Source organism: Bidens hawaiensis, unplaced genomic scaffold (genome assembly GCF_021521415.1).
Source record: "Bidens hawaiensis isolate Kalapana, Puna unplaced genomic scaffold, B.hawaiensis_p1.1 tig00008011_1, whole genome shotgun sequence".
Taxonomy (NCBI): Eukaryota; Viridiplantae; Streptophyta; class Magnoliopsida; order Asterales; family Asteraceae; genus Bidens; species Bidens hawaiensis.
Window position 1 is genome coordinate 515,806 of NW_027491561.1, and position 25,021 is coordinate 540,826.

At 35.1% G+C, this 25,021-nt stretch overlaps 4 protein-coding genes and 1 non-coding gene across 5 annotated transcripts; 2 read left to right on the top strand and 3 right to left on the bottom strand.

The window, feature by feature from the left end:
- Positions 1-4,282: 4,282 nt before the first annotated feature.
- LOC143636574 (uncharacterized) lies at positions 4,283-5,325 on the bottom strand. Its single transcript, XM_077104139.1, has one exon. It carries the CDS (start codon positions 5,311-5,313, stop codon positions 4,387-4,389), a length of 927 nt encoding a protein of 308 aa, XP_076960254.1. The 5' UTR covers positions 5,314-5,325; the 3' UTR covers positions 4,283-4,386.
- A 1,696-nt stretch (positions 5,326-7,021) lies between these two features.
- On the bottom strand, positions 7,022-13,270 carry LOC143636584 (putative helicase MAGATAMA 3). The gene is made up of 19 exons (XM_077104150.1): positions 12,980-13,270; positions 12,688-12,815; positions 12,403-12,600; positions 12,145-12,336; positions 11,984-12,019; positions 11,808-11,893; positions 11,676-11,726; positions 11,450-11,561; positions 10,639-10,744; positions 10,454-10,551; positions 10,251-10,364; positions 10,082-10,174; positions 9,228-9,281; positions 9,090-9,148; positions 8,921-9,005; positions 8,472-8,840; positions 8,267-8,389; positions 7,338-7,424; positions 7,022-7,268 (listed from the first exon to the last, which is right to left on the bottom strand). The coding sequence occupies exons 1-19, from the start codon at positions 13,245-13,247 to the stop codon at positions 7,065-7,067; spliced, it is 2,463 nt and encodes an 820-aa protein (XP_076960265.1). The 5' UTR covers positions 13,248-13,270; the 3' UTR covers positions 7,022-7,064.
- Positions 13,271-15,002: 1,732 nt separating this feature from the next.
- LOC143636570 (uncharacterized) lies at positions 15,003-20,403 on the top strand. The gene is made up of 9 exons (XM_077104135.1): positions 15,003-15,205; positions 15,781-16,028; positions 16,128-16,287; positions 16,738-16,880; positions 16,976-17,153; positions 17,362-17,944; positions 18,882-18,994; positions 19,071-19,313; positions 20,241-20,403. The coding sequence occupies exons 1-9, from the start codon at positions 15,003-15,005 to the stop codon at positions 20,401-20,403; spliced, it is 2,034 nt and encodes a 677-aa protein (XP_076960250.1).
- Positions 20,404-22,769: 2,366 nt separating this feature from the next.
- LOC143636575 (uncharacterized) lies at positions 22,770-23,555 on the bottom strand. The gene is made up of 2 exons (XM_077104140.1): positions 23,120-23,555; positions 22,770-22,922 (listed from the first exon to the last, which is right to left on the bottom strand). The coding sequence occupies exons 1-2, from the start codon at positions 23,414-23,416 to the stop codon at positions 22,836-22,838; spliced, it is 384 nt and encodes a 127-aa protein (XP_076960255.1). The 5' UTR covers positions 23,417-23,555; the 3' UTR covers positions 22,770-22,835.
- A 745-nt stretch (positions 23,556-24,300) lies between these two features.
- On the top strand, positions 24,301-24,372 carry TRNAD-GUC (transfer RNA aspartic acid (anticodon GUC)). Its single transcript has one exon. It is a non-coding gene; the product is annotated as a tRNA-Asp (tRNA).
- The last annotated feature ends 649 nt before the right edge of the window (positions 24,373-25,021 follow it).

Here is a 25,021-nt window from a genome sequence, read left to right on the forward strand (position 1 = left end):
CCTTTTAAGTTATAATTTCTTAAAAAATTTATAACCAAAGTTCCGAATAATAAAAAGGTAGTTAACACATGCATCTACGCAAAGCTATACCCTTCCTCAAAACTCACACGTTCTAAAAAAAAGATCGTATAGTTGCTTGTTTAAAAAACTCACAAAAGTTGCAAATTGTTAAAAAAACAAAAAAAAAAACTATACTATCGTATGGAATGTTCCTGACAGCAGACAAAGGCTGCGAGAATCTGACAAAAGCTGCAGTCTTATACGATCGTATAAGAGCTATACGATCGTATAAGAGCTATACGATCGTATGTTTTCCAAGAGTGTGTGTAGGCCTTTAGTAAACCGAATATAACCATGAATATTATAATTTTTATATATTAAAATAGATTATAAAAAAAATTATGACGGGTTACGCTCAGGTATATAATCAAGGTAAATGAGGCTATGTAATCGGGTCAGGTAATTAGGTATATTACAAATCACATACCCGTTCAAACCCACGAAAAATTTCAAAGTTAATTGCACCAATTCAAAGGCAATCCCCCCCCCCAAAAAAATACCCTAAGGGGACGACTATTACCCTAAGGAGGAGGCCCAAATTTTATCTCGCACGAGGCCTAATTTTTTATTATCATTCTCGGGGACGGGCCTGGCCGAAACATCCAAGCATGTTGGACCAAATCCGTCATAAGAGCATGTATTTCTTTTGAATGCACAAAATACGCGTTTTCTAGTCTCTGCTTCAAAGTTGTTGGCGCTGGTGGTAGATCATCGTCCGGTATATAAGTTGGACATATTGCTCGACCGGCGTATTCGATAATCATGTTATGCAATATGATATACATATACATAGCGTTTTTCATTTTTCCAACGTCCATAGACGACATAGAGTTTTAACAAAATGTTAACATTGTTGAAGAACCCAAAACAACTATCGAGGTCATTTCGCGAATACTCTTGCACTTTCTTAAAATATTCTTTTTTTCATTGATCGAGTCTCTAAACATTATCACGATAATCGCATACTCCGGATATATCTCATCACCCAAATAGTAACCGTGTGTCGGTAGTAGTTATCGTTAGCCCAAAACGAAGCGACGAGAATGGTATTGGAGATGTAACCCTCCATCAAGGGAACTATTCCAAGACGTTTATGTCATTGTTGGAACTGGCGACACCAAAGAACATCAACCAACTCCAAAGGTTGTATGAAGCAATCGCCTGAAGACTGAACGTTGGTCCTTTTTTATCACCTCGTGTGTATTAACCTCATCATACGGTTGGACAGTTAGCACATTCCCAGTGCATAAAATCTATAATGCCGATCATGCGGGGTACACCATGCACCTTTGCATGTGCCTCGTAAATCTGTTCTAGACGTTACAATTTGACGTCTTAGATAATGTGGAGCTTACATCCTTATTTTTCCTATATAAAATAATTAATTAAAATCAATTTAAAAAAACAAGTGATATATATGTGTGTATATATATATATTAAAAATAAAATATACCGTAGCAAAAATACTTCAAGGTGTCTCGAGTTGTTTCATCGGCCATCTTTAAGTACTCGCCATTGATGTCGGTCGTGTTTCCGTAGGCGAGTACGCGTATAGCCAAAGTAACCTTTTGGATTTCGGTGAATCCTAGCGTCCCTCAATCGTCCCGGTTTTTGCTTAAAGTAATCAAACCCGCGCTCCAAATCTTCGGTAATGCGCAAAAAGAAACGTTTAGACATCCGAAATCGACGTCTAAAAGTCTTCGGGTTCTTGTATCTCGACGACTCATCGAAGTAATCTTCCATCAAACGAGTGTTCTCAGACAAACGGTCTCGTTCAATATATGCCTCAAAACTGCACCCGTATAATTTGTCGCGAGCAAAACTGCACTCGTAATCGCCTCTTCCTCCGCATCGTCATCGGCTTGTTGGTTCGTGCTAATAGTAGTGATAGAATCCATAGGTTTGATTTTGTAGAGAGTTGATTATGTGTAGAGTTTGAGAAGTATGAGTTTTGATTAAAGAGTGGATGAATTAAATAGAAAAAATTGTTTTTTTTAAATAGTTGTTGGTTTCAACAGTCAAAAGGGGGAATGTTTCAAAATTATGTCATTGCAACGTTACCTACAAAATGCTTAGAAAAAACCCAAAACGCTGCCATAACGTTGTGAGTAGACATCTAACACGAATTGGCATCTAAGTTTTACCTTGAATTATCCGAATGGATGGTGCTACTTCTTTCGATTACTCTAGCATTTTAATTTTTAATTAAAAACTAGTTTTATCTAGCAAAACTTTAAATGTCACTCGATACAAATTTAAAATAACATGCCATTATTTAAAATATTTTTTACAAGCACATTCATGTTAGAACAACATAAATTTTATTAGTTGATTTTTGGATTATATTAATCAGTTACACTGATAAAAAAAAACTAATAACCAAAAGTGAACCCTTTTATGATATATCCAACCATGATAAGAATTTTAGAATAATAAATTCTCTCTTCTCTCCTCTGATGTGTATTAGTTCCAGATTTCACTACTCTCCCAAAGTAACCTCAAGAATGACAGTGGTGTTACCGCACTACCCTTGATACCCGCAAGGGAGTCCCCGAAGCTGCCCCACCTCCCATATATATCATATTTATTGTCATGTGACAGTCAATGTATAGGTTTCAGCCAGGATATGTTCAATAACATGACATACACATCTCACACATGTATCATCCTCCTAGGATTCAACAAGATTCATACGTTTGAACTCAGCTTCTCCACCAATTGAACTGGTGCATTCGGTATCGAAATCATCCCAAAACTTGTTCTTAATGCTAGTAGCTAAGAGGTGTATGATCAACTTTTTTGCGTGGAGTGAGTTTGGACGGGGAAGGGAATTTTGTTCTATTTTTTTAATTAAAATTTAACCAAGCTAGCTAGCTCGGTTTAAAACCGAGCTAAGCCCGGACTCAAATTTTCAGCTGGGTTACAAATCCAAGCCCAAGCTAGGTGCGGCTAAGATCGGCTCTTGAACAGCCCTGTACCATACATTGCAAACTGGTAGAATAAATCTCTTGATCAGTCACTGTAAACTGGCAGGTCGGGACCTCGGGCAGGTTAGTCACGGGTCAAACATGGTCAGGTTAAAATGGGTGAAAACGGGTTCACGGATAGGGTTTGTTTTTTCTTTGTTTAGTTATTTAAAATCAGATAATGGCTGTAGTCGCTGCAAGTTGATTCAACAGTGAAGAAGAAGCAAGAATGGTTGTGATTCAACAGGGAATGGCTATAATTGCATTAAGTTAAAGTGGCTGTGATTCAGCACTGTTGTAGTTGTATAGGTTTTGTTATTTTGCTTGTTGCTTGTATGTTGATCTAAGAAGCAATAAAAGAATGAACGGAAAAAATGGAACAATCTATGCTTGTGTGACTGTAATGCACCAGTTTTGTTGCAATATAAAAGTTGTATTTTTGACCAGTTTTGATGTATAAAAGTGCATAAAATAGTAGACTATTTGCAAGCCCATTCCCACAAGATACGTTGACTTTCAAAAAGTCAATCAAAGTAACTGTATAACTAACACACTTAATAACAACCAAAATTAACTACAGCCATTCTTTTGAACTCAATCCAACACTTAGAATGGAATTATACCCTTTAACCTGTTGCTAATACCAAATCACTTGTTTAAGTTTAATCACTTCCAATTGAAAATTTTAGACATTAAACACACATGGGCAATTACAATTAATCATCTAAAACCAATATTACCCAATTAGACAAAGCATCATTTTTATTATTATAGGTTTTGTTATTTAGCTTGTTTGTTTTGTTCTCTCTTTTAATACTCCACTTGGACAGATAACACCATGCACCATATAAACCTGTAACCCTTCTCCATTAAAATTTATTCCTTCTCATTTTTGTCATCTTTGACTTCTTGGTCAAAATATTGAGACAGGATCAGCTCAAGTCTTCATTATAATGAAGGACTTCCATTTGTCAACTATAACAGTTTCTATCCTTACAATTTGTGCATCCATTCCAATAAAACTATTCTGCTTCAATACTATACTTCCAATAATTCCCAAATTGCCTTAATTTCACTAGATTTTCTTCAGCCTTACATGTTGCAGCATATTTATAAACTGATCAATGACCCGTAATTCCGAAATACCCATTATACCCTTTTCTGTTTATTTTTTATAACAACTAAACGTTACTACTCATCCTACTTGAAGGATTGATTAACTAGTATCAACGAGTGACGCTCGTATGGCAACAATATACAAAGAACATCTTTTATTATCAACCATTTATACTATACAAAACAAGCATTCAACAACAAAAGCCAGTCTTAGTCACAACATATTACCTGATGCATTCCCCTATCACTGTCCACAGATCACGTTAGAAGACGGAATATTTATCCGTCTCGGCGGAACACCAGTGTCCATCACCTGATCACCAGCAGATTCACCTAGCAAACAGTCTAGGGTTTCATCATCCTCCTGACTCAATTGTCTTACATCATCATCACTAGCCAACTCCAACAACCTGCCTCTCCTCACACGTTCGTCCGCCTTCGCTTTATACGATTCCGAATGAATGGGACCCGAATTAGGGCTCTTATCAATTCCCTCACCGTCTGCGGCTGGTAATGCATTAACCGTCTGATTTTGCGGTAAATGTGAAACCAGCGGAGACTCTATCGCCACGGGAAACTGAAACGAGTAGTTTCCGGTTATGTTATAAGCCGGAGGAGGCGGATACCTTCCTGTACCGGTAGAATTCACCGGCGGTGGGGGCGAGTTTCTCGAATGATGATTTCTATACTCCAGAATACCTCCTAATCCATGAACAGCCATATTCCGCCCGTAATGCATTCCCGGAACAACGATATCAACGCCTCCGATGGTAATCAAGGACCGGACCGACCGGCGCTGCTCGACGTGGATATCTCTGCCCGGAACAAGCGTGAGAACGGAATTAGCCGAGGGCGTGAGGCTGAGTAAGTCTATCATGGACATACGGCGTGGAATGACGTGGTACCGGAGAGTGGTGACGTAATTGGTGGCCGGCATTGTCATGTCGAGTGCGAATAAAGCGGAATTGATCAGAGCGAGTAAGGTGAAGTTACCGTCGGATCGGAGGTCGTAGTGGAGGTCGGAAGTAGAGATGGCGTTGGCGAAGAGGTGGTAGCCTCTGGCTCTCAGGACGCCGAACATGACTGTGAGTTCGCCTTCGCGGACGGCGGTGGTGGCGGTAAGTAGGAGGATGACGACGGTGGAGATGAGCACGGCGGAAGTAGACGCCATTGTTGACGGAAAACCGTTAAGAGAGATGAAGAACTGATTTTGGCGTCAATTTGTGTTTCTGTTATAACTGAACTGATTATTTATGTGAGGGGCCAAAAGCATGGATGGTCCGACCCGATTTCTATGACCCGTTTTTTACACATTCATTCATTGACTAAAATTGAACGATTATATGAAAGTTAAAAGGTGAAAGGCGATGCTGAATTTGAGTTGAAATTGAACAATTATTATGAAAGTTGTAACATGTTTACAATAAAAAAAAAATCACAACATTTAAACAAAAACAATTAATTAAAGCTAAGTTAAGTTAATAGATATATTGATTTATTCAATTATAATTTATAAAGCTAAGTGAAGTTAATAGATATATTGATTTATTAATTGTTTTTATTTGTATTGTAATTTTACTTTTCTATTTTTTAATATAATTAATGTATAATGCTTTATATAAATCCGAAAAAAATATTATTTTGTTCTCTGTTCTCTTTTTTTTTTCATCTAAAATTTCGAAAAATGTATTACAAATTTGAGACATGTAACCACTATACGGATCGTTTGGTTCATGGAAAGTTATCAAATAAATTAGAAGGGTTATTGGGTTATAGGAATTAGAGCATCTCCAATGATATTATTTGTCATGTGTTTCGTATTCCAAACAAGATTCATGGCCTGTTGTTTATTATTGAAGGGAGCTAGCTGAAGGAGAGAGACACGAAAGGATTTGTGAATACGGAACGGTTCCAAGGAGTCTGGCATGACCCATTTCAGCTTCCATCTTCCAAATCAAATATACACTTTGATTAATTTTCATCTTTCAAATCTCCTACTTGATTCATAAAATCAATCTATTGTATTCAAGCTGAATTGGTATTGTAAGAAAGAATATAGTGCTTTGTGTGTCATAAAAAAAGAAGAGAGGAGGAGGTGAGTGGATGAGAGAAAGAAGGAATGGTATATATTATTTTCTCCTTCTTTCATGTTTATAATCTGAATAATTAATAGAGTAGGGCAATAAATAATTACTTTTTGTTATGATACTTAGAAGATGATAAAATTTAATAAAGTAATTAAATTTATGTGTTTTGTTATTTAATTTATATGATATATGCAAATATAAATTATATAGTTATATTTAATAAAGAGAAAAGTAGGTGATAAGATGACGGTTTCAAACAAGAATAGGTATTTAATTATTGGAGAATAAATAAATGTTTTTATAAGTTGGTTGAAAATATGATGTGACATGCTAAGTTAAATGTATTTATATGTTGGTTTAATATGATGTGACATGCTAAGTTAATGCCTTGATGGTTTGAAACAAAAACTGGTGTTACATTGAAGATGTCCTTAAAAGTCGAATTTCACTGGGCAGATGAACCTTTTCCAATTCAAAATTCCTTTATTAAAAAAAAAAGTGATCAATTTTAGATGGACACTTTTCCAATTCCAATTCAATTCCTTTTTAAATCCATCCACGAACCAAACAGCACATAGTATTTATGGTTGGATTGATAATTTTCTCTTTCCAGGCCATACAAATAATCATATTATCATTAAATCCAATATAATTTGTGGACTAAAAATATATCATACTGAATAAAACATATTTTTCTGTAATAAAACTTATGTTCTAAGGGTAAAGTAAATAATTAAAATATATTTTAAAAGTTATATTAAAAAATAAACTATATTTAAAAAAATAGGAAAATTAAAATTAGCATGGATCCATGTCAATAGAAAAAATAAATATATTATTCATCCATGCCACCATCATCTCCCCCGGCATCATCATCTCCATAATCATCATCATCATCTTGTGGCACTTGATCAACTTCAATGTTCATATCATAATCAGGGTCCATATCAACAGGACCAAATCTATCTGGTACAGCCTCCTCTACTTTCATTGATGCGAGGTTATCATCACTAAAGAATTCCATATACGGCTTCGAAACCTGGAAAAAATAATTAACGAGTATTATAATTAATAATTTCATAGTTAACCAACCAATTATAAAACCAACCTTGAAGAGACAGTTTCTCTCCTCTGCACTTGTAATCAAGTTTTTCCAATGCTCGTCTTTTCTCAGTGCATCGGCTGAACCAACCACCTACGGTGATCATAGCATATATATTAATTGGTTAATTATAACAAAAAAAACGACACTATAAATATAAGAATAAACTATTTAGAAAATAAATGATTTAGGAGGTTGTATGCAATATGCATTTAAAATTGACTCTGGGCAACTTCAACTGGTTTAACTAGAGACGGCAATCCTGAAACGACCCGAACACAACACAAAAAAACATAGGTTTGGTTGGCTGACACAAGTCATTTTCTTAAACAAGTCAACCTAACCACAACCCATTAAAAAAGTGGGTTGGCATGTTAACCCGTTTGAGAGTTTTTAAGTTAGTTCATATTTTGATTCAAGAAATGAAATATGTTAAAATTTATACTTCAGTTTTTTGATTTTTAATTTTCCATATGACGATTTAAAAAGTGAAACTATTCTCTTTTGAACATTTTATCTACTCTGTACTTCCAACAATTTTATTATATTAGTTCTTCGTGTCCATTCTCTGATTATTGTCATTCGCTTATTCTAATCTCGAGCTAAATATATAAACACAAGTTTGTTAATTGAGAATGAAAGATAAATACAATTAAAATGTAACAAATTACAAAAAGGTTTCATATAAATTGTAGTAATTAACTGTTCAAACTGTTACTAAGTCGGTAAGTATTATCATATTGGTAAATGAAAAAAAATGAATAGACCAAAAACACGACCCGCCGACACAATTTTAAGCAGGTTAGACACAACATGAATAAGTTAGTTCTTTTGTTTAAAAACACAAATTAACACATTCCTAAGTAAACGGGTCAAAATCATTAACTCTATAATAGCAAAAAAAACAAGATTTAACAGTTAATGACAAATCATACCAGGACAGAAGCTCTTGCTCTAGTTATACCAACATTCATTCGCCTAAAATCAGCCACGAATCCGATACCCCTCTCTTTACTTGCCCTAACACACGAAAATATTGCAACGTCTTTTTCTCGACCCTGTATTTAAAACGTTATATTGAAGCTTTGAACATAAAAAGAACATATACAAAATTTTAAAAAAAAAATAACAAAATTTAACCTGGAAACCATCCACAGTGTTAATATCCACAACTTTCTCTGAATCGACACCAAACTTTTCCTTAAACTTTGAACGAAAGAGCTTCACTTGATATCTGTAAGGGGATATTATTGCAAGCCTGGAACTTGAATTAAGTTCTGGATACCTGCTGACCAATTCATGATACATTAGCAACACAAAGTCAACCTCATCAACATTTTCCCATGATCCGCTTCCGGAAGGTTGTGTTTCTTTCCCTTCATGTATATCAAAAAAGCAAAACGGTCCAAAACATCGGAATTTGTGCCATAAACGCTTTGTTCTGTCTTTAACATCTGATCCGTCTTCCAATTCTCCATCATAGAACTCTTTTGAAGGGAAGCTTCTTATCTGTGAAATTGTATATCTCTTTTAATCATATATTGACACGCTAATTGTATAAATAATTTGTACAAATGGTACGACCGGACCTCGGGATGCATCCTGTATTGTGTCTTGAGCATTTGCACTGGATACCCTGCCTTTTGAAACCGTTTAAACAGGCTCATACTGTAGCTGCAGTGCAAATACAATGAAGTCAAAGTTGGATGTCAGCTGAAAGGATGATGATAAACGCTGTATTCATTATTAAGTTTTTACCCATATTTCTCAGCAATGGGAGAAATAACTGTTGCCGGCAACTGAACAGGATCACCAACCTACAAAATAAAAGGTAAAAAAATAAAAAGCCATCATTTTTAGATAAATTGATGTTTAGAAAAAGCATATGTGCGATACCAAAAATACTTGTTTGCATCCACTGGCTAAAGGGACTAATGTTGCGGGCTCCACCTGTTGAAGTAAAAATTTGAAAGTGAACATCTTTCAAAAATAAGAATGGTAAATGTAACATTTGATCAATGACGTCATAAATTAAAAAATATGGTATTAGTAGACAAAACGAGCCGAGCCCAAGCCAAGGTAAGCTCGGCCCGTTAAAACTAAAGCCCAAATTTTAATATATATAAATTATAATCCAAAAGTACAGCCTAAATGTGTGTTTGTGTATAAATTATAAACTTTATTAATTATGCATTATGTTTATGTTAAAAATAATATCTTTTTTCCTTTTTATTTATATCAATGTGTGTAAAAATATAAAATTATTTTTTTAAAAATAAACGAGTTGGAGAGCCGAGCCACGAGCTAGCTCGAGCTTTTCAAGAGCCGAGCTCGAGCTCAACCTTTCAGCTTAAAAACAAGCCAAGAACTTGACTCGGCTCGGTTCATGTACAGTCCTATAATAAAGTCCCAAAACTTGTTTAAAATGCATGTAGTTTTGAATTTCTTTCTTTGAATATTAACTTGTTAACTCTTAAATTGGTTTAACAATGGTACAATCTTTTTCTTCAAACATGTTGAATGTCACTTTATCAAACTTGACCAATGTAAAAGTCAATTAGTCATTACTTTCAAAAATCAATGTGTAGTTAGAAGAGTTAAGGGACTTTAATACTTTTCGTGTATATTTTACAAGTTACAAGATTTTCAGTGAAAAATAAGAAAGTATATTGTTTTTTCTTATATTAACACTCGGTAAAATTGATCTTCAAATAACAAATTCCAGTGCCGTATTATCCAGAACAACTTACTGCTTGAGCAGCTTCATCAATCACAACAATGTCAAAATTGCGATTCAGTTTAGTGAAAAGACTTGAACCACTGAAACTAAGAGTAGAAAACACCTGCGAAAAAAACAAAATATTATAACTCATATGATATTTTAATATCACCATAAGGCTGAAAACTGGAATTACATACAATTGCTGACTCATCCATAATTGAAGCACGGATCGTGTCTCGGTCCCTTGCACCACCACCTTGCTTTTGTTTATCAGCAGTTTGGAAACCCATGCTTGCAAGTTTTTGTTCCACCTGAAAGTCAAACAATCAAAATTCCAATGTAATTTCTCATTTTCTATTTTGATAAGCTTTAATGAATGCAGCATTGAAAGAATAAATACCAGGTAATCCATAGATACAGCCTGGACAGAATGATGTGCCTTGAGACCAATTCGAACAATTTTAGGAGCGTAAGAACGATCATTTTCATCACGAATGCCTACAATCAGAAAACTGTGACATAAATGCACAACAAAAAAGATGAAGAAAAATAAAAGATAAAATTGGCATTATATTTGGCAAATACCGGTGCTTAAAAGTCGCAACACAATCTCGTCAAGTGCAGAGTTTGATGGAGCACACACCAAAACACGCACACGGTATTTGCGACTGGAGTTCACGACTTCTGGTTTCTGTGTGGACATTAGAGGAATATATTATATATAATAATATAACATATGTGTGTGTGTGTGAGTGAGAGAGAGAGAGAGAGAGGGAGGGAGGGTTATAGGTAGAACACACAAGTACACAAAGAACAAAAAAATCATTCACTTTTCTAATCTTAAAAGATCTTTGTAATATAACAAAATGGTTGAAATGCAATGTGTATTCATCTTTCCTGTAATTCAAAAACGATAAAAACAAATTTCATTTATATATAGAACTTACATACGTGTATATACACAGTTAAAATTTAAAAAAAAAACATGAACAAACTTGTTTTATGACTTTTTTATATACACCACATTTGTCACTTTTTTAATCTTATAATATCTTTATAATACAAGAAGATGGTTGAATTGCAGTGTTTATTAATTTAAGAACAATAAAAACAAATTTCTCTTATGTATAGAACTTACATATGTGTAGGTACGCGATTAAAATTTAAAAAACCATTAACAAACTTGTTTTATGACTTTTTATATACAACAAACACAATTGTCTTTAAGAAGCACAAAATTTTATAAAATGTAAATCATTGATCAAAAAACCAAACGATTTAGATTGGTTCGTTTTTTCTCGCAATAATGTAGTCTTCTGTAATGAACCGCATATATAAGTATATATGGACCACCAAGATAAATAAAATTATAATAAAACAGAACCGAGTAACTTACTAGATCGTTGCCAGTAGTGGGGTAAAAACCATCATCACCATCTTTAGGCATTATTGCATCTCTAGGATTAATTCCAGTTAACCATGGAGAAGCTTTTGTCCATTGCTTTTTCCTGTTAAAAAATATTAAATGTTTCACAAAACAAGATGCATTGTTATAAAATGTCAATATAAAAGAGATAACTGAGCAAAAGAAGCTAAAAGAATAAAACTGTGAGAAAACATACTTGTCTTCAATATGTAAATCTGGCCCACGTTTTATCTCACTTATTTTACCCCTGCACAAAATATTATGAACAAATGAAACAAAAGATAATAACATGATAACCTTAAGCAATGACTAATAAAGTTATACTCACTTAGTATGCATGCGAGCTGGAGTTGCATGCAATATAGCACTAAGAAGCCCGAGAATTGTTTGTGTTTTTCCTGTTCCAGGTGGACCCTAAGAAAGCATATAATAGAACTTTGTTTCTTTCAGGTGAAAAGTAAATTCAATAAAAGAAATATCAAGAAATCTCGGTACAAGAAAAACCTGAATCAGGACAAAGTTTCTGCGTGAAAGACCAGCCTGCATGAAACAAATATACAAACGAGAGTTAATGTACACGTGTGTGTAAAGATGTTGCCAGCAGTCTACAATCAAGGCAATTGAATGGCATCATGTCAAAGGGGGGCAAATAGGTAAGTGCTCACACGTATAGCTTCCAGCTGTGTTGAATTATGGTTTGTTTGGATATATTCCATAAGTGGCTTAGAAATTCTCCAAGCTTGATCTTCAGACTTGTTAATACTATCAGCAGCTTTCAAAATCAAATCCTTGTATGGCAAGAAACTAATCGAACGCATAGCAACATATTCACGAGCTATGGTTGATAAACTGCAAACCTAAAAAGAAGACAACAATTTCCAACAGAAATACAATAAAAGTTTGTAAAATACTAATTACATTACCTTCATTACATGCCAGCCTACGTCTGTATTGGTAATACGAGAACGCACATTCAAAAGTCTCTTCGAAGTGGTGACGTCGTTTGTGGACACTCGTTTTATTTCTCCATCTAACTGCATTCTAAGTCTAAGCTTGTCTGCCACACGATGCTCAACTAATGCAAACGCATAAGTAGTGGGACGTTTATTATCATGTTGAAACTGCAAAGACGTACTCGCTTTATCGTTGTAATGTGGCAGCATAAAGTTGAAAACATGAGAAAATGAAGATAAAATAATAATGTTCACCTTCTGTTCTGACATTAGCAAGAGGTCATTTTGTGATACGGATCCCCAATCGTCAACAAGTAGCTCAAGTAAATGAAATCCATCGGTTTCACAAGGTTTATTTACAATACCTAGCTTCCATTCGGTTTCTTTAAAACAGGAAAAAAGAAGACATAAATATCACAGTTAAATAGTCATACTACACCTAGGTTTTTCAAATGAGATAACCTAATGAGTCAAATTACAGTGTAATTAGCTAAGAGTGTGCATCAGCTGAAACTTATAATAGTTATAATAATAATAATAATAATACCTTGTTCTTCATCGTCTTTGGCTTGTAAGATTTGAGCTTTAACTTCTTCAAACAGCAGAGGCTCAAACGTGGCGAGATAGTCATCAACGTCTTTGTACGTCTCCTTGACGTGTTTGAGCCCTAAATCCTTTTCGTTTGCTTTATTGTTATTTTTCTTCTGGTCAATGCTATTTTGTACAAGACGAATGTAGTCCCAACCGAGGACTATTTTGTAGAAGCGGTGCAGGCATCCTGCTTCTTCTTCAATTAGGTTCCTCTCTATCGCCATCAACCAAGCAGCAGGGTTTTAGGGTCCTCTAAATCATTTATTTTATACTAGGCCCGTTTAACCCAATTAGGCTAGGGCTAAGATGATGACATTGAGTCGGTCAGATCAGGTGCTTTAACCACTTTAAAATGAGGGCCGCAATTGTTGACGTGACACGAAAATATGAGTCAGTTCGGGTTGACTAACACAACTCGTTTAATATACGAGTCAGTTTCGAGTTAATGTGTATAAAAACAGGTTAACTCCTTAACCCATTTAAGTATTTAAAATAGACTTTTGTAGTTTTATTTTTATTTATGTTTTATCTGTTTTCTAAACTTTTTTAAATACGTTCATAATTTTCAATATATTTTCAAGTTTATAGGAATTTATAAAAAATAAAAAATAAAAAGTATTCATAGTACCCACTACCCATATTAGTCGACCAACCCTAAATTATATCAATTTTGTTTTATTGCTATTTGTTTAAATAAAAGTGTCGTCTTCGGGTTGACCAAAATTTATGTGTGTACGGGTTAAGAACAAAATATTTGACATGAATTATAATATGGGTCCCATACAGGTTGCACATTTCAACCGCCAACCCGCTACTACAACTCATTGACCCGCCAATCCAACACAATTTAAACCCCTACTTTAAGATAAGTCATAAAACCATTTGTTATGGCCATGTTATAGTGGTTTTGGGGGGGCGCGATGCAAGCAAACCCGATGCAAAACATCATTACGATCAAGTGAAAAAGGGTGCCAACACCCCCCCCCCCCCCACCAACCCCATTCCATTACCACCTAAATCACATTATTTCTACATTTGACTTTTTTTATTGGTCTGACCGACATCATAATTAATAAGTTGTTTAACTAACGCCTTTCACTACACTTGATGGGTAAGTCAGTTAATGCATCAATGCTTACAAGACAATGACGTGACAGGACTTTTGGTTAACTCACCTTCTTCCATAACACATAGTCGACATATATAAAGACTCAATTACACATACTGTCCATGTGATTAGAGTCATGTGATTAGGTAGAGTATTAAGTAAAAGAAAAGATAACATGCATGGATATTGTGATTTTTATTTTGTAACAAGGTTTTATAAGGCTATTAACTACAACCATATGTTCTTGTGATTTCATATGTGAATACTGTTAATTTTATTTGATTATGTTTGTTCATTAAAGTTTTAAATGCTTTTAAGGAAAATTGGATTTTAATAATCCCAATTTAGTGCCGTTGGCTGATAATAATCTCAATTTTGAAAGTAACTGTCACTGGTCCCAACTTTCACACTATTTATTTTAGTTGGACCTCCGTTAAAAAAATTTAACGACGTTATGTTTTTTTCCAAATTTCAAACTGATATTTTAGGGCTTTTGATCGGAATGAGAATACGAGTCGATTGATTTAAAACTTACTTCCAAACGGTGGTCCAAACGACTAAAGGATGCTTCAATTTCGGTGTTTAAACATTTAATTAACAAAAATCAAGTTGTTTGAAGCGTCGTTTCGAGTTAAGTTTTACATCAATCGACTCGTATTCTCGTTCCGATCAAAAGCCCTAAAATATCAGTTTGAAATTTGGAAAAAAACATAACTTCTTGTCAATATACAAAATCGAAATTGAAAGAGAAGAGATGCATGTGTGTGTGATTCATATTGGGATTGCCACTATTTGATGCAATTCCTTGGTTTATAAGAATTTATTTGGGAAAAATACAAATTAATCCCTAATTGGATCGGATCGTAAAGAGATGGCCGCAGTTAACAACAACAACAACAAATCGAAGAACATACTGGATATCGTTAGAGACGGATCCATCAAATGGCTTCATAAGAGCCACAATTCATTTCACGACGAGTTTGAAGAGATGAAACGCTGTCCTTCTGCTGCTGAGAAAAACTGGATCTATGAACTCTCTTCAGTCGCCAATGCCATCGTTCGTCGCTGTTCTAAGTAAGTTTCCGTCGTAAACGAACCCAACGCTCGGCCAACTGTTTGGCGGTGACAACTTCATGTTCGTTCGTTTAACAAATTAATTAATACAAATAGAGGCTATGTTCATTCAATCGTGAACGTTCTAAAGTATTTTATGTTCGTTCATTTAAAGATTTTTTAATATTTTTAAGTAAAATTATTAATTAATTATATAAAACATAAGCCAATATTATGTGATTAATTAATTTTATATGTAAAATTAACATATGAGTGTTAAAAAACACGGATACAAACTCGGTAGCCAGAGTGAACCGTTGACACTGATCATTCTCGGTTAGGCAAATTAAATAAAACATCGTATGTCTTCATTCGTGTTTGTTCGTAATCTGTTTCTGTTCACAAACAAGTTAATTTAATTAATGAACAAGCACGAACAAGAAGTTTCGTTCAGTTAGGTGTTTTTGAATTGCCTGCTTGTCCGATGAAAGCTTATCGAACGAATTTGAATAAGACATTGTCCATTCAGTTTGTTTACAGTCCTTCGTGGAATAATGGATTGTGTGTACCGTGTAATGTAATTGTTTAATTGGAAGATTGTTTAGTAATTATTTGATGGCTGCAGAGTCCTTAATGTTTCTGTGGATCAGCTTCGTGCAAACTTTGAGGCGGGTGGCGTCTGACGTCACCAAAACTCCGTCGCGCTATGCTCGGAGTTTTCTAGAATATTCATGTTTTAGGGCTCTTGCTGCCACTACACAAGTGAATGGCTATATGGAGGATAAAAGGTTTAGAAGATTGACATTTGATATGATGCTTGCTTGGGAAGTTGCAGATGCTGCCAGTCAACCTTCCATAGATGTATGTTTCTTGGTGCAATTGTAATCAGATATTATTATACATTCATAGTGTAATAACAATAAATAATATGCAGATAAATGAGGATGCAACTGTGGGATAGAGGCTTTCTCCAGAATAGCTCCAGCAGTGCCTATTATAGCTGATGTAATAATCAGGAATTACATATTTGAGTTTCTTACTTCATCAACCAGAGGCAGGCTTCCATTTTGCACCTTTGAGAAATATCTTATTGGATTGGAAAGGTACTGAATACCTTTTAAAAAAAAATTTGTATAAATGTTGTGTTTATTATGATTACTGTAAGATTGTGGAAGACTGAAATAATTGATTTCCATTCAATAGGTGATCACAATAAAAAAGAAAAACATAAAAAAGGCAGTAATAATACTAATTAATAATAAAAAAAAACTAGTTTCAATCTCGGTCTATGACTTGCAAGTCCCAAATTCCGCCAAAACTCACAACCTACTTGTTTTTGCCATAAACAATAATCCATACTCTTCAATAATTGACTTTAGTTCTGTTTCCATCTTTATATACTGTAATCACCTGCTGAATGGAAACCAATTCAGCCTTTCATGTATGTAGTTTTTTAAATAAACAAGTTAGAAGGTTTTATGCATTTTGAATACACATTGAGCAAACTTCATGAACATACTGAACAAGATTGACCAAACTTGAGTTTCTCACAGGGCTATTAAGAAACTTAAATCTAACTCCGAGTCATCTCTCCTTTTATCTCAACGATCCGGGAGAGGGGAAAGGATTATAGAACTTGATGGTACTGTCACTACACAACCAGTTCTTCAACATCTTGGGATTTCAACTTGGCCTGGTGTGTTAATTAGTGAACCTTGATCATCTAATTAGTCAACCTTGTTATATTGCTGACGTTCTTACATGTGTTCTTGCATGAATTTATGATGTCAGGTCGGTTAACTCTGACGGATCATGCTTTGTACTTTGAAGCTCTCCGTGTTGTGTCGTATGATAAGCCCACAGTTTATGACTTGGCAGATGACTTGAAGCAGGTGGTCAAGGCTGAGTTGACTGGCCCATGGGGGTCAAGACTTTTTGACAAGGCTGTCTTGTATAAGTCAAATGCTTTGTAAGACTTAAAGCATATGCTATTATCATGTTTATCACTATAATTTGTAGGGTTGTAGAACTCGCTAGGCGCTAGTTGGCCGGTGGGGTACCGACTACTGATTAGCTGAAAGTTAATCTTTAACTCACCTATTAATCCTAATTTTTACAACACTGATAATTTGTAGAGATAACACCTCTACTAATTAATACAGTTCATTATAATGTAGATCAGAACCAGTTATTATAGAGCTTCCAGAGCTCAAAGGGCACGCCAGGCGGGACTATTGGCTAGCCATCGTACGTGAAGTTTTATGCGCGCACAAGTTTATTAGAGAATATCATATTACTGGTGCCGAAAGGGATGAAGCACTGCTAAAAGCCTTATTTGGAATATTAAGAATACAAGCTCTCAATAGCATGAACTCCATAGTACCACTATGTTATGAGGCAGGTCTTATGTACAATGCATGTGATCAACTGCCAGGTGGTGACCGGATATTGGAAAAAATTGCTACAATGTTGACTTCTAAAGAGAAAGAGGCTGAAAGAAATAATAGTAAACATGGTAATGGAATGCATTCGGTATCAGCTACTACTATGGCTTCTAGCCTAGGGTTTGTATTTGGGACAAATGCCAATGTGCCTAAACAATCACTGATTAATGTTGGTGAGCTAACTGTTGGAGAGATGACTCCTTTGGAGAAAGCTGTAGAAGATTCTAGAAGCACTTATAAGATGGTTGCAGATGCACAGGCAACAGTTGATGGAGCTAAAGTTGAAGGCCTTGACACCAATTTGGCTGTCCTTAAGGTTTTTACAACAAACAAACAAAAAAAATAGCATTTTTGTTTCATTTGCATCTGTGTTTTGTAGAGAGAGCAAGTTGAGTTGGTTTAATCTTGAATCCGTCAAATAGTTTTCTTTAGCTAAAAGGGGAATGGGTCAGGCGGGTTGAAAGTCACCTAAATCTACTTTTAATGCATACCATTCTGCTAAATGTAGAGTTGTTTAAAAATTTCGCGGCTCAAGGCTTGCTCGAAGTCGGCTCGCTAACGAGCTGATCCTGAGCCAAGGTAAGCTGACTTGTTGGCTCGCTCGCTTGGCCCGTTTAAACTAAACCCCAAATTTTAATATATACAAATAATAACACAAAGTTATAACACAAATTTCAATATATGTATTTATAAATTATAAATAATGTAGTTTACAAATTCTGCATTATGTTTATGTAAAAATAAAGAATTTTGTTTTTATGAATATATCAATATGTGTTAAATAAAAAGGAGTTCAAACTTTTTTAAAAATATATGAGCTAGCTTGAGCTTTTGATGAGCCAAGCTTGAGCTCAACATTTCAACTCGTTAAGATAGATGCTCGGCTCAGCTCGTTTACAGCTGTATTAATAAAAAAAATTGCTTTTTGTAATAACAGGGGTTTTGTAATCATAACTAACACTAACACATGAACTGCTTATTAAAAGTATAAAAAGTACTAAACGTGTTTGCGGTTAGTTTCGACTCAAACCCTTTTGGACTGGACCTATTACCCAACCTGGATGGCCCGTTCAGTTTTTCAGCTCCAATGTTATATAAGGAAGTTAAGTTTGAACGATGCAGCAGAATTTACCCACCCAAATGTTGATTTTTGTGTTAATATTTTTGTAGCATTTATCAAATTGCATTGAAATTTCAGTAACCATCATGATAAGTTGATAACACACTGATTGTTGTTTTTTTGTAATTTGCAGGAGTTGCTTGTTCCTTTAATTAACCTCGGGAACCGTCTTCTTGCACTACTATACTGGGAAGAGCCTGCAAAATCCCTTGCATTCTGTATAATATTTGCAGTCATCATTTACTGGTCAGCTTATCACCTATATATATTATTTCCCGCTAAATTGTTCGAATCATTAATTATACCATGTTTCGTTGTGTAGCGGATGGCTGGCTTACGTATTTGCATTTCTTCTCATATTTTTTGCGACAAGTATGATGCTAGCCCAGTATTTAAGTGGAGGAAAAGCAGTTGATAACCTTAAAGTCACCGTTCCTCCACCAATGAACAAAATGGAACAGCTTTTAGCTGTTCAAAATGCAATTTCTCAAGCTGAAGAGTTAGTAAAAGAAGGGAATGTTGCTCTTCTCAAACTACATGGCCTTAATTATCCATATTTCCACAGGTAATGTTTCCCCTAATGAGTTAAGAACTGCTACATATATAAAACTAATAGAAAATTTTACGAATGGTCCCTGTGATTTGACCGTATTGCAAGTCTTGTCCCCGGATTCTAAAAATTGCAAACTTAGTTCAAACATTTGTTTTATGAGAGGGTTGCATGTAGTGGCGAAGCTTGGACTACGACACCGGGGGGGGGGGGGGGGGACTCAATATGTATACATAATTTCACAAACTGAAGGGGCCAGGCTCAAATTTTCGGCCGAAAACGGCTAAATTTACACTATGTATTAAAAATTTCGGACGAAAACGGGTAAATTTACACTATTACGCACAAAAACCGGGGGGGGGGGGGGGGGCACCCCCGGCCTTAACTAACCTTCACCAGTGGTTGCATGTTTAGTCACCACCATTAATCCAAGTTAGTTTTTAACAGAAAGTGATGTCATGTGCCGTTTATGTGAGGGTAATTGTGTCTTTTCAAATTTAGAACCCTTATAAAATACTCTTTAAAACTCCAGAGTTACTAACATCGACTTCATCACCTTCACTTATACATTGAACCTTTGATTTTGCACTGACCTTCGAAGAACATCATCACCTTCGAGCACAAGGAAGGCAGAATGTGCTGGTTCCATATTTGAAATGCCACAATTACCCTCACATGAATGGCACATGACATCACTTTTCCGTTTAAGACTACCTGGGATCAACGGTAGCGACTAAACGTGTAATCATCTCACAAATGTCCGTATTAAATTTGCAATCTCAAAATCCAGGGACCAAACTTGCAATAGGGTCAAACCACACGGACCATTTGTGCAACTTTCTCAACGACTAATCTTGTGTTTTGTGTTTGTGTTCAGGCAAGCAATAGGTTTGCATGTGCACTTCTGGCTTTAGCTTTACTTTTTACCATTATACCCTTCAGATACGTGGTTCTTCTTACGTTTGTGGAAGAATTTACCAAGTTTTCGCCTATGAGAAGAGCAGAGACGGAAAGATGGATGCGGAGGTTAAAAGAGTGGTGGATTAGTATACCCGCAGCTCCAGTGGTTATTGAAAGAGCTCAAGAAGATAAGAAGAAGAAGTAATGCAATTGCATGCATTGTACCTTGAAGACATATGAAGCATGATGCATTTGGGCTGTGTATGTATATAGATCATAAATTTGTCATTTTGAGTTGTGAGTAGCTTCATGTTTTGTTTGCTAGAGGCCGCAAAAAGGTCGATTGGTGACCCGAAACACTTTTTGTATAGATTTTTTTATAAATAATTTATCTGTTAAGTTTATTGTTATTATTAATTTTGTATTATTATAGTAACAAACTGTATTTTTTTTTATTTTGTGATTTGGTATACTATGGTTGCTTTCAGTTTGTTTGACTCAAAATCAACTTATTTGACTTACTTACATACAGTCTCTCTCCTTGAAGATGAAGGTGTCTTGTTACTCTTGTAGATAATGTATTTCACTAGCTAGTGTATATATCGATCGATAGACACGAGTGTACTAAACATGCATTTAGAAAGGGTAGAAGTAGAACCAGAACAAGTGAACGCGAAACAACACAACTGTTTCTTACAAATGTGCAATAACTTAATGATTTGACAACTCTTGCAAGGATTGTTGAGGCACATATTTAATATATGCATAAACTTGTTTAAACTTTAAACTCTTATGTATAATATGGCTTTAAGAATTAAGAGTGATAATTGTTTTTCGAGAGATGATGTGGCAGTTCAATTTCCTAGTGTTATTTTGTCGTGTTGTTCTTAACAACCTAGATATGTGATCACTACATATGGATTATAGGAATGTCTCAGCCTAACTTGTATCTAGCTTGTTTGTAGTTGATTGCATTGTTTGTCAAGTATTAATTGCTTACAACAGAGTTAATTGCCTCTTATTTTAACTATGCCATTACCTATTATAAAGCTTTTTACCTTATTATTGCCGGTTCAAACTTCAAAGCCTTTATAATTATAATAATGAGATTTAATAAAGGAATTTAAGCTTTATATTTATTTCAGGATTTCAAAAATGATTAAGTCGTCTCTATTCTCACTCCCTATTATCTCACTCATGTTTAAAAACATTCTTAGGAGTCGTAACTTTCCTACAAGGAGCAACACTTGTTTTTAAATAATACCTTTTCTCATGGCATTATTAATAAAGCCAAATGGTTCAAAACCCAATGAATCGATCGGCAAACCATGTGGATGTATGTATCATTAAATGGTCTCTTTACAGATCACTTTCAGATTAAAGTATTTTTTTGATACTCTCAAAATATTTACTCGGATAAAACAAGGAGAAAACAACATGAGTATGTTTTTCGGTTCTTCTGTATGAAAACAAGTACCAAGTTCATATGCAAAAATAGCAAAGAGATTCCTTGCATATATAAAGAATCATCGCAATGTTTTGTTGAACCACTCTTTGTTACATGGTATATCATTGACGGTTAAAATAGTGGAGTTATTGAATGACATTTAGTTCATTAGTAAGCGTTAACTTTAATGTTGACCACCCAAGTTGTTGGTATACACTTACTGCTCATTGTAGTTGTCGTTACTCTAAGTTGCTACTAGTATCACTTGATGGTCATGTTGTCACTACTGATAGCATTTTATCGTTGATTATCGGTTACCATTGTTCAACAGTTGCAAACGACGATAAAACCCGTTCAAATTTTCATCAATCATGCAAATCTGAACCAACTTCTAATGATTTTCAACAAAGTAACTGTTACATTCACATTACGGCTTTTCCATCTATCTCCTACACTCATATAGAGTTATGAATCATTCAAATGTACACCTATTTAAAAATAAATAATAAATATAAAGTCAAAAGAGAAATAACTATTTTAAAGTTCAAGTCAAATAAGAGCGTTAGAATTAGTAAAACATATTTCCACACCAATTTTATAGATTGATCGATATAATCCTTTTAGAGTTTTAGTCTTGATTGTTCAACCGTGTTTGGATCTGAACTTATAAATATTGTTGTTCTCTCCAATAACGTAAAACATAATGCTAGTGTCCGATGCTAGAGAATTATCTAAAAGCACGAACATGTTGACATACCCATCGTGAGCGTTCTTTTGAGCCCAGACCTTGCATCTAGGCTCCAACTTAATACGAAATTCCACAACAAATGAGGCTTTTTACATGTTACAACTCACAACTAACCAGAAAAGGCTAAATTAAAATTTAGGGTTAATTTAATATGAATTTTATGTTTTATTCTTTTCAACCTAAAGAACATGGCATCTTGGTTTAGTCTATTTGCATGACCTTGCTAGTTCTCTTTTAAAAAAGTTACCCCAATTAAAAAAATAAAAAGTACTCTAACACAATAATTAGTGATTAAACAAAGAATACTCAAAAGGTTAATAATCAATCTCTTTCAATGATATAAACACCGGCTCTAATTCAAAACCCCAGCATCTTAATCATATCATCATTAACATAAACCTGACTCAATCAAAGTGTAAGTAACACCAAACATCATCATCATCTACACTTGCAAACCATCAAATCCACACTGCTTGTAAATCAAAGCCTGCTTTGACGGACTTATAGCTATTCCACAATCAATTGACGCCTACAACAAATAAAATTATCATCTATCATTTCACACATATCTCAATTATATTTACAACTGTGTAAGTATGTAATTACACTACTTGATTTTTACAGTGTAATTATACTATTTGATCCTCACCTTTAGCATGCTAATTTAATTTGTTTGTATTTGATCCAAACTCATAATAATAATTACTATTAATTTTACTTAATTACCTGCACAGATGGTGAATTTAGCCCTAGGATCCGGATCTTGGCATTCACATCGCCCATAATCTTCAACTCCACTCGATCATTAACCGTAGCATCTTTAATCAAATCCGCAGCATCCGCTTGCATCAGATTAACACGATCCACAATCACCGTAGTCTGAATCTGCCGTACACTGTGCGCCGGTTGGAAGAATCCAGGGACGGTGCCACGGCCTAACGGAATGCCGCGGTACATGATGCTTAAGGTGGAGGTGCCGTACTGGATTCCTACGGTGTTGTCGTTTTTGGCGGTGAAGAGCATGCGAATGGCGAGTGAGAGTGAGGCGGTGGTGGCTACCGGAGCGGCGAGGTTGATGTACTGTACGGCCACTTGTTGGAGTTCGAACTGAGGTTTTTTAGGCTTTACGGCGAGGATGATGACTAGGACGACGGTTAGGGTTAGGAGTAGGAGGATGAGGCAGCAGCAGCAGCCTCTGATTGACGCGCCACCGCCGGAGGAGGAGGAGGAGTGTGGATTGTAGTGGTGGTTGGTGGTGGTGGTGAGTCATGTTAGTGTTTACGGTGGAGGAATGAGTGGGACGGTGTGGAGTGATTAGTAATGAATAAACCATCTAACAATGAATAATGGCACAACTTTGAGTAAGAATTCCTTAAAGATAAAGGACAATTTGTTTAAACGCATTCTCATAAGTTTGTGCATGTATACTTTAATGTATCCAGAAGCCTTATATTCATGGGGATTCGGTAATTGAGTTTTAGATTATGAGAGCGTAGCCCTTGTGTCGTTAATCATGGACATGCAAGTTTTTTTAGAACTAGATGTAAGTTTAATATTGTTTTGCATGTGTGACCGTATTGGAGTTCTTTGACAAAACATTAATAGCGTAGTTGACTATTAACAAAATGATAAAAAAAAAAAAAAAAACACATCATACTAAACTAAAAATTGTTGTAACAGTTATTTATATAATTAAGAATTTATAAATAACACCAATATTTAAATATCACATTAAGACAAGATTATAAAATGCCTTGTTTGTTTGAGAAGTATGAAAAAGAAAAGCATTGTTATTCTAGACATAAAACGCGAGTATTTAATTATTTATCTTTAATAATAGAAAATGTGTCTCTATTAAATTAAAATTAACGTATATGAATGCCATATGTAAATTGTAATACCAACAAGTCGTTGTAGTATAGTGGTAAGTATACCCGCCTGTCACGCGGGTGACCCGGGTTCCATCCCCGGCAACGGCGTAAATTTTTTTGTCAACTTTTTCCTAGCCTAATCCAGCTCAAACTGCTAGTGGCAACTGATCTCGAGGTCTGGACATCTGCTTTCAAAATCAAAACCAACCAGGCAACAATCCAACCCCAAGTATGGTTCGTGTAAATGTTCATGTGGCTCCATGAACGTTTTGATTTCACGGTCTTTTTGCTTTTGTTGCATGATGTTATTTGCACTTCCGTCTTGGGTGCGTGTATTGTCAGTTTTCATATTGTTGTGTTGGATCACGATCCGCATAAGACCCAGCGCAATTTGGGCTGGCATGTTTTGCATAGGTGGAGGTTAGGCGTAGTATGGTGAATATTTGCATACGCTGGGTTGACGGTTGGCTATCACAAACCTTCGGCTTAAATTGTTTTCGCTTGACGACCCGACTTTTTTGTGCACCTTATTTGGTGTAGAAATAATTTTGAAGATGAAGATGAGAAGTGTAAGAGATGTAAAAATTGTGGCATGAAAATATATATTTATATACATAAAAACGGGTATATAATTTTTTTAAGTCCAGTGGACCAACGCTAATAAATCCATTGATAATGGTAACATGTCTCCACCACGCCATGAGTTCCAATACATGCTACCCTTATTCGCTTGAGCTACTCACCACAACCGTGCTAG

Excerpts from the sequence above, each read along its gene's own strand:
- LOC143636574 (XM_077104139.1), bottom strand. The coding sequence starts at position 5,313 with ATGGCGTCTACTTCCGCCGTGCTCATCTCCACCGTCGTCATCCTCCTA.
- LOC143636584 (XM_077104150.1), bottom strand. The coding sequence starts at position 13,247 with ATGGCGATAGAGAGGAACCTAATTGAAGAAGAAGCAGGATGCCTGCAC. Across the intron at positions 10,552-10,638 it reads GTTGCGACTTTTAAGCACCG|GCATTCGTGATGAAAATGAT; the intron begins GTATTTGCCAAA and ends TTCTGATTGTAG. Across the intron at positions 10,365-10,453 it reads CTGTATCTATGGATTACCTG|GTGGAACAAAAACTTGCAAG; the intron begins GTATTTATTCTT and ends TTTGACTTTCAG.
- LOC143636570 (XM_077104135.1), top strand. The coding sequence starts at position 15,003 with ATGGCCGCAGTTAACAACAACAACAACAAATCGAAGAACATACTGGAT. Across the intron at positions 18,995-19,070 it reads TTTGCAGTCATCATTTACTG|CGGATGGCTGGCTTACGTAT; the intron begins GTCAGCTTATCA and ends TTCGTTGTGTAG. Across the intron at positions 19,314-20,240 it reads AATTATCCATATTTCCACAG|ATACGTGGTTCTTCTTACGT; the intron begins GTAATGTTTCCC and ends TATACCCTTCAG.
- LOC143636575 (XM_077104140.1), bottom strand. The coding sequence starts at position 23,416 with ATGCTCTTCACCGCCAAAAACGACAACACCGTAGGAATCCAGTACGGC. Across the intron at positions 22,923-23,119 it reads TAAATTCACCATCTGTGCAG|GCGTCAATTGATTGTGGAAT; the intron begins GTAATTAAGTAA and ends TATTTGTTGTAG.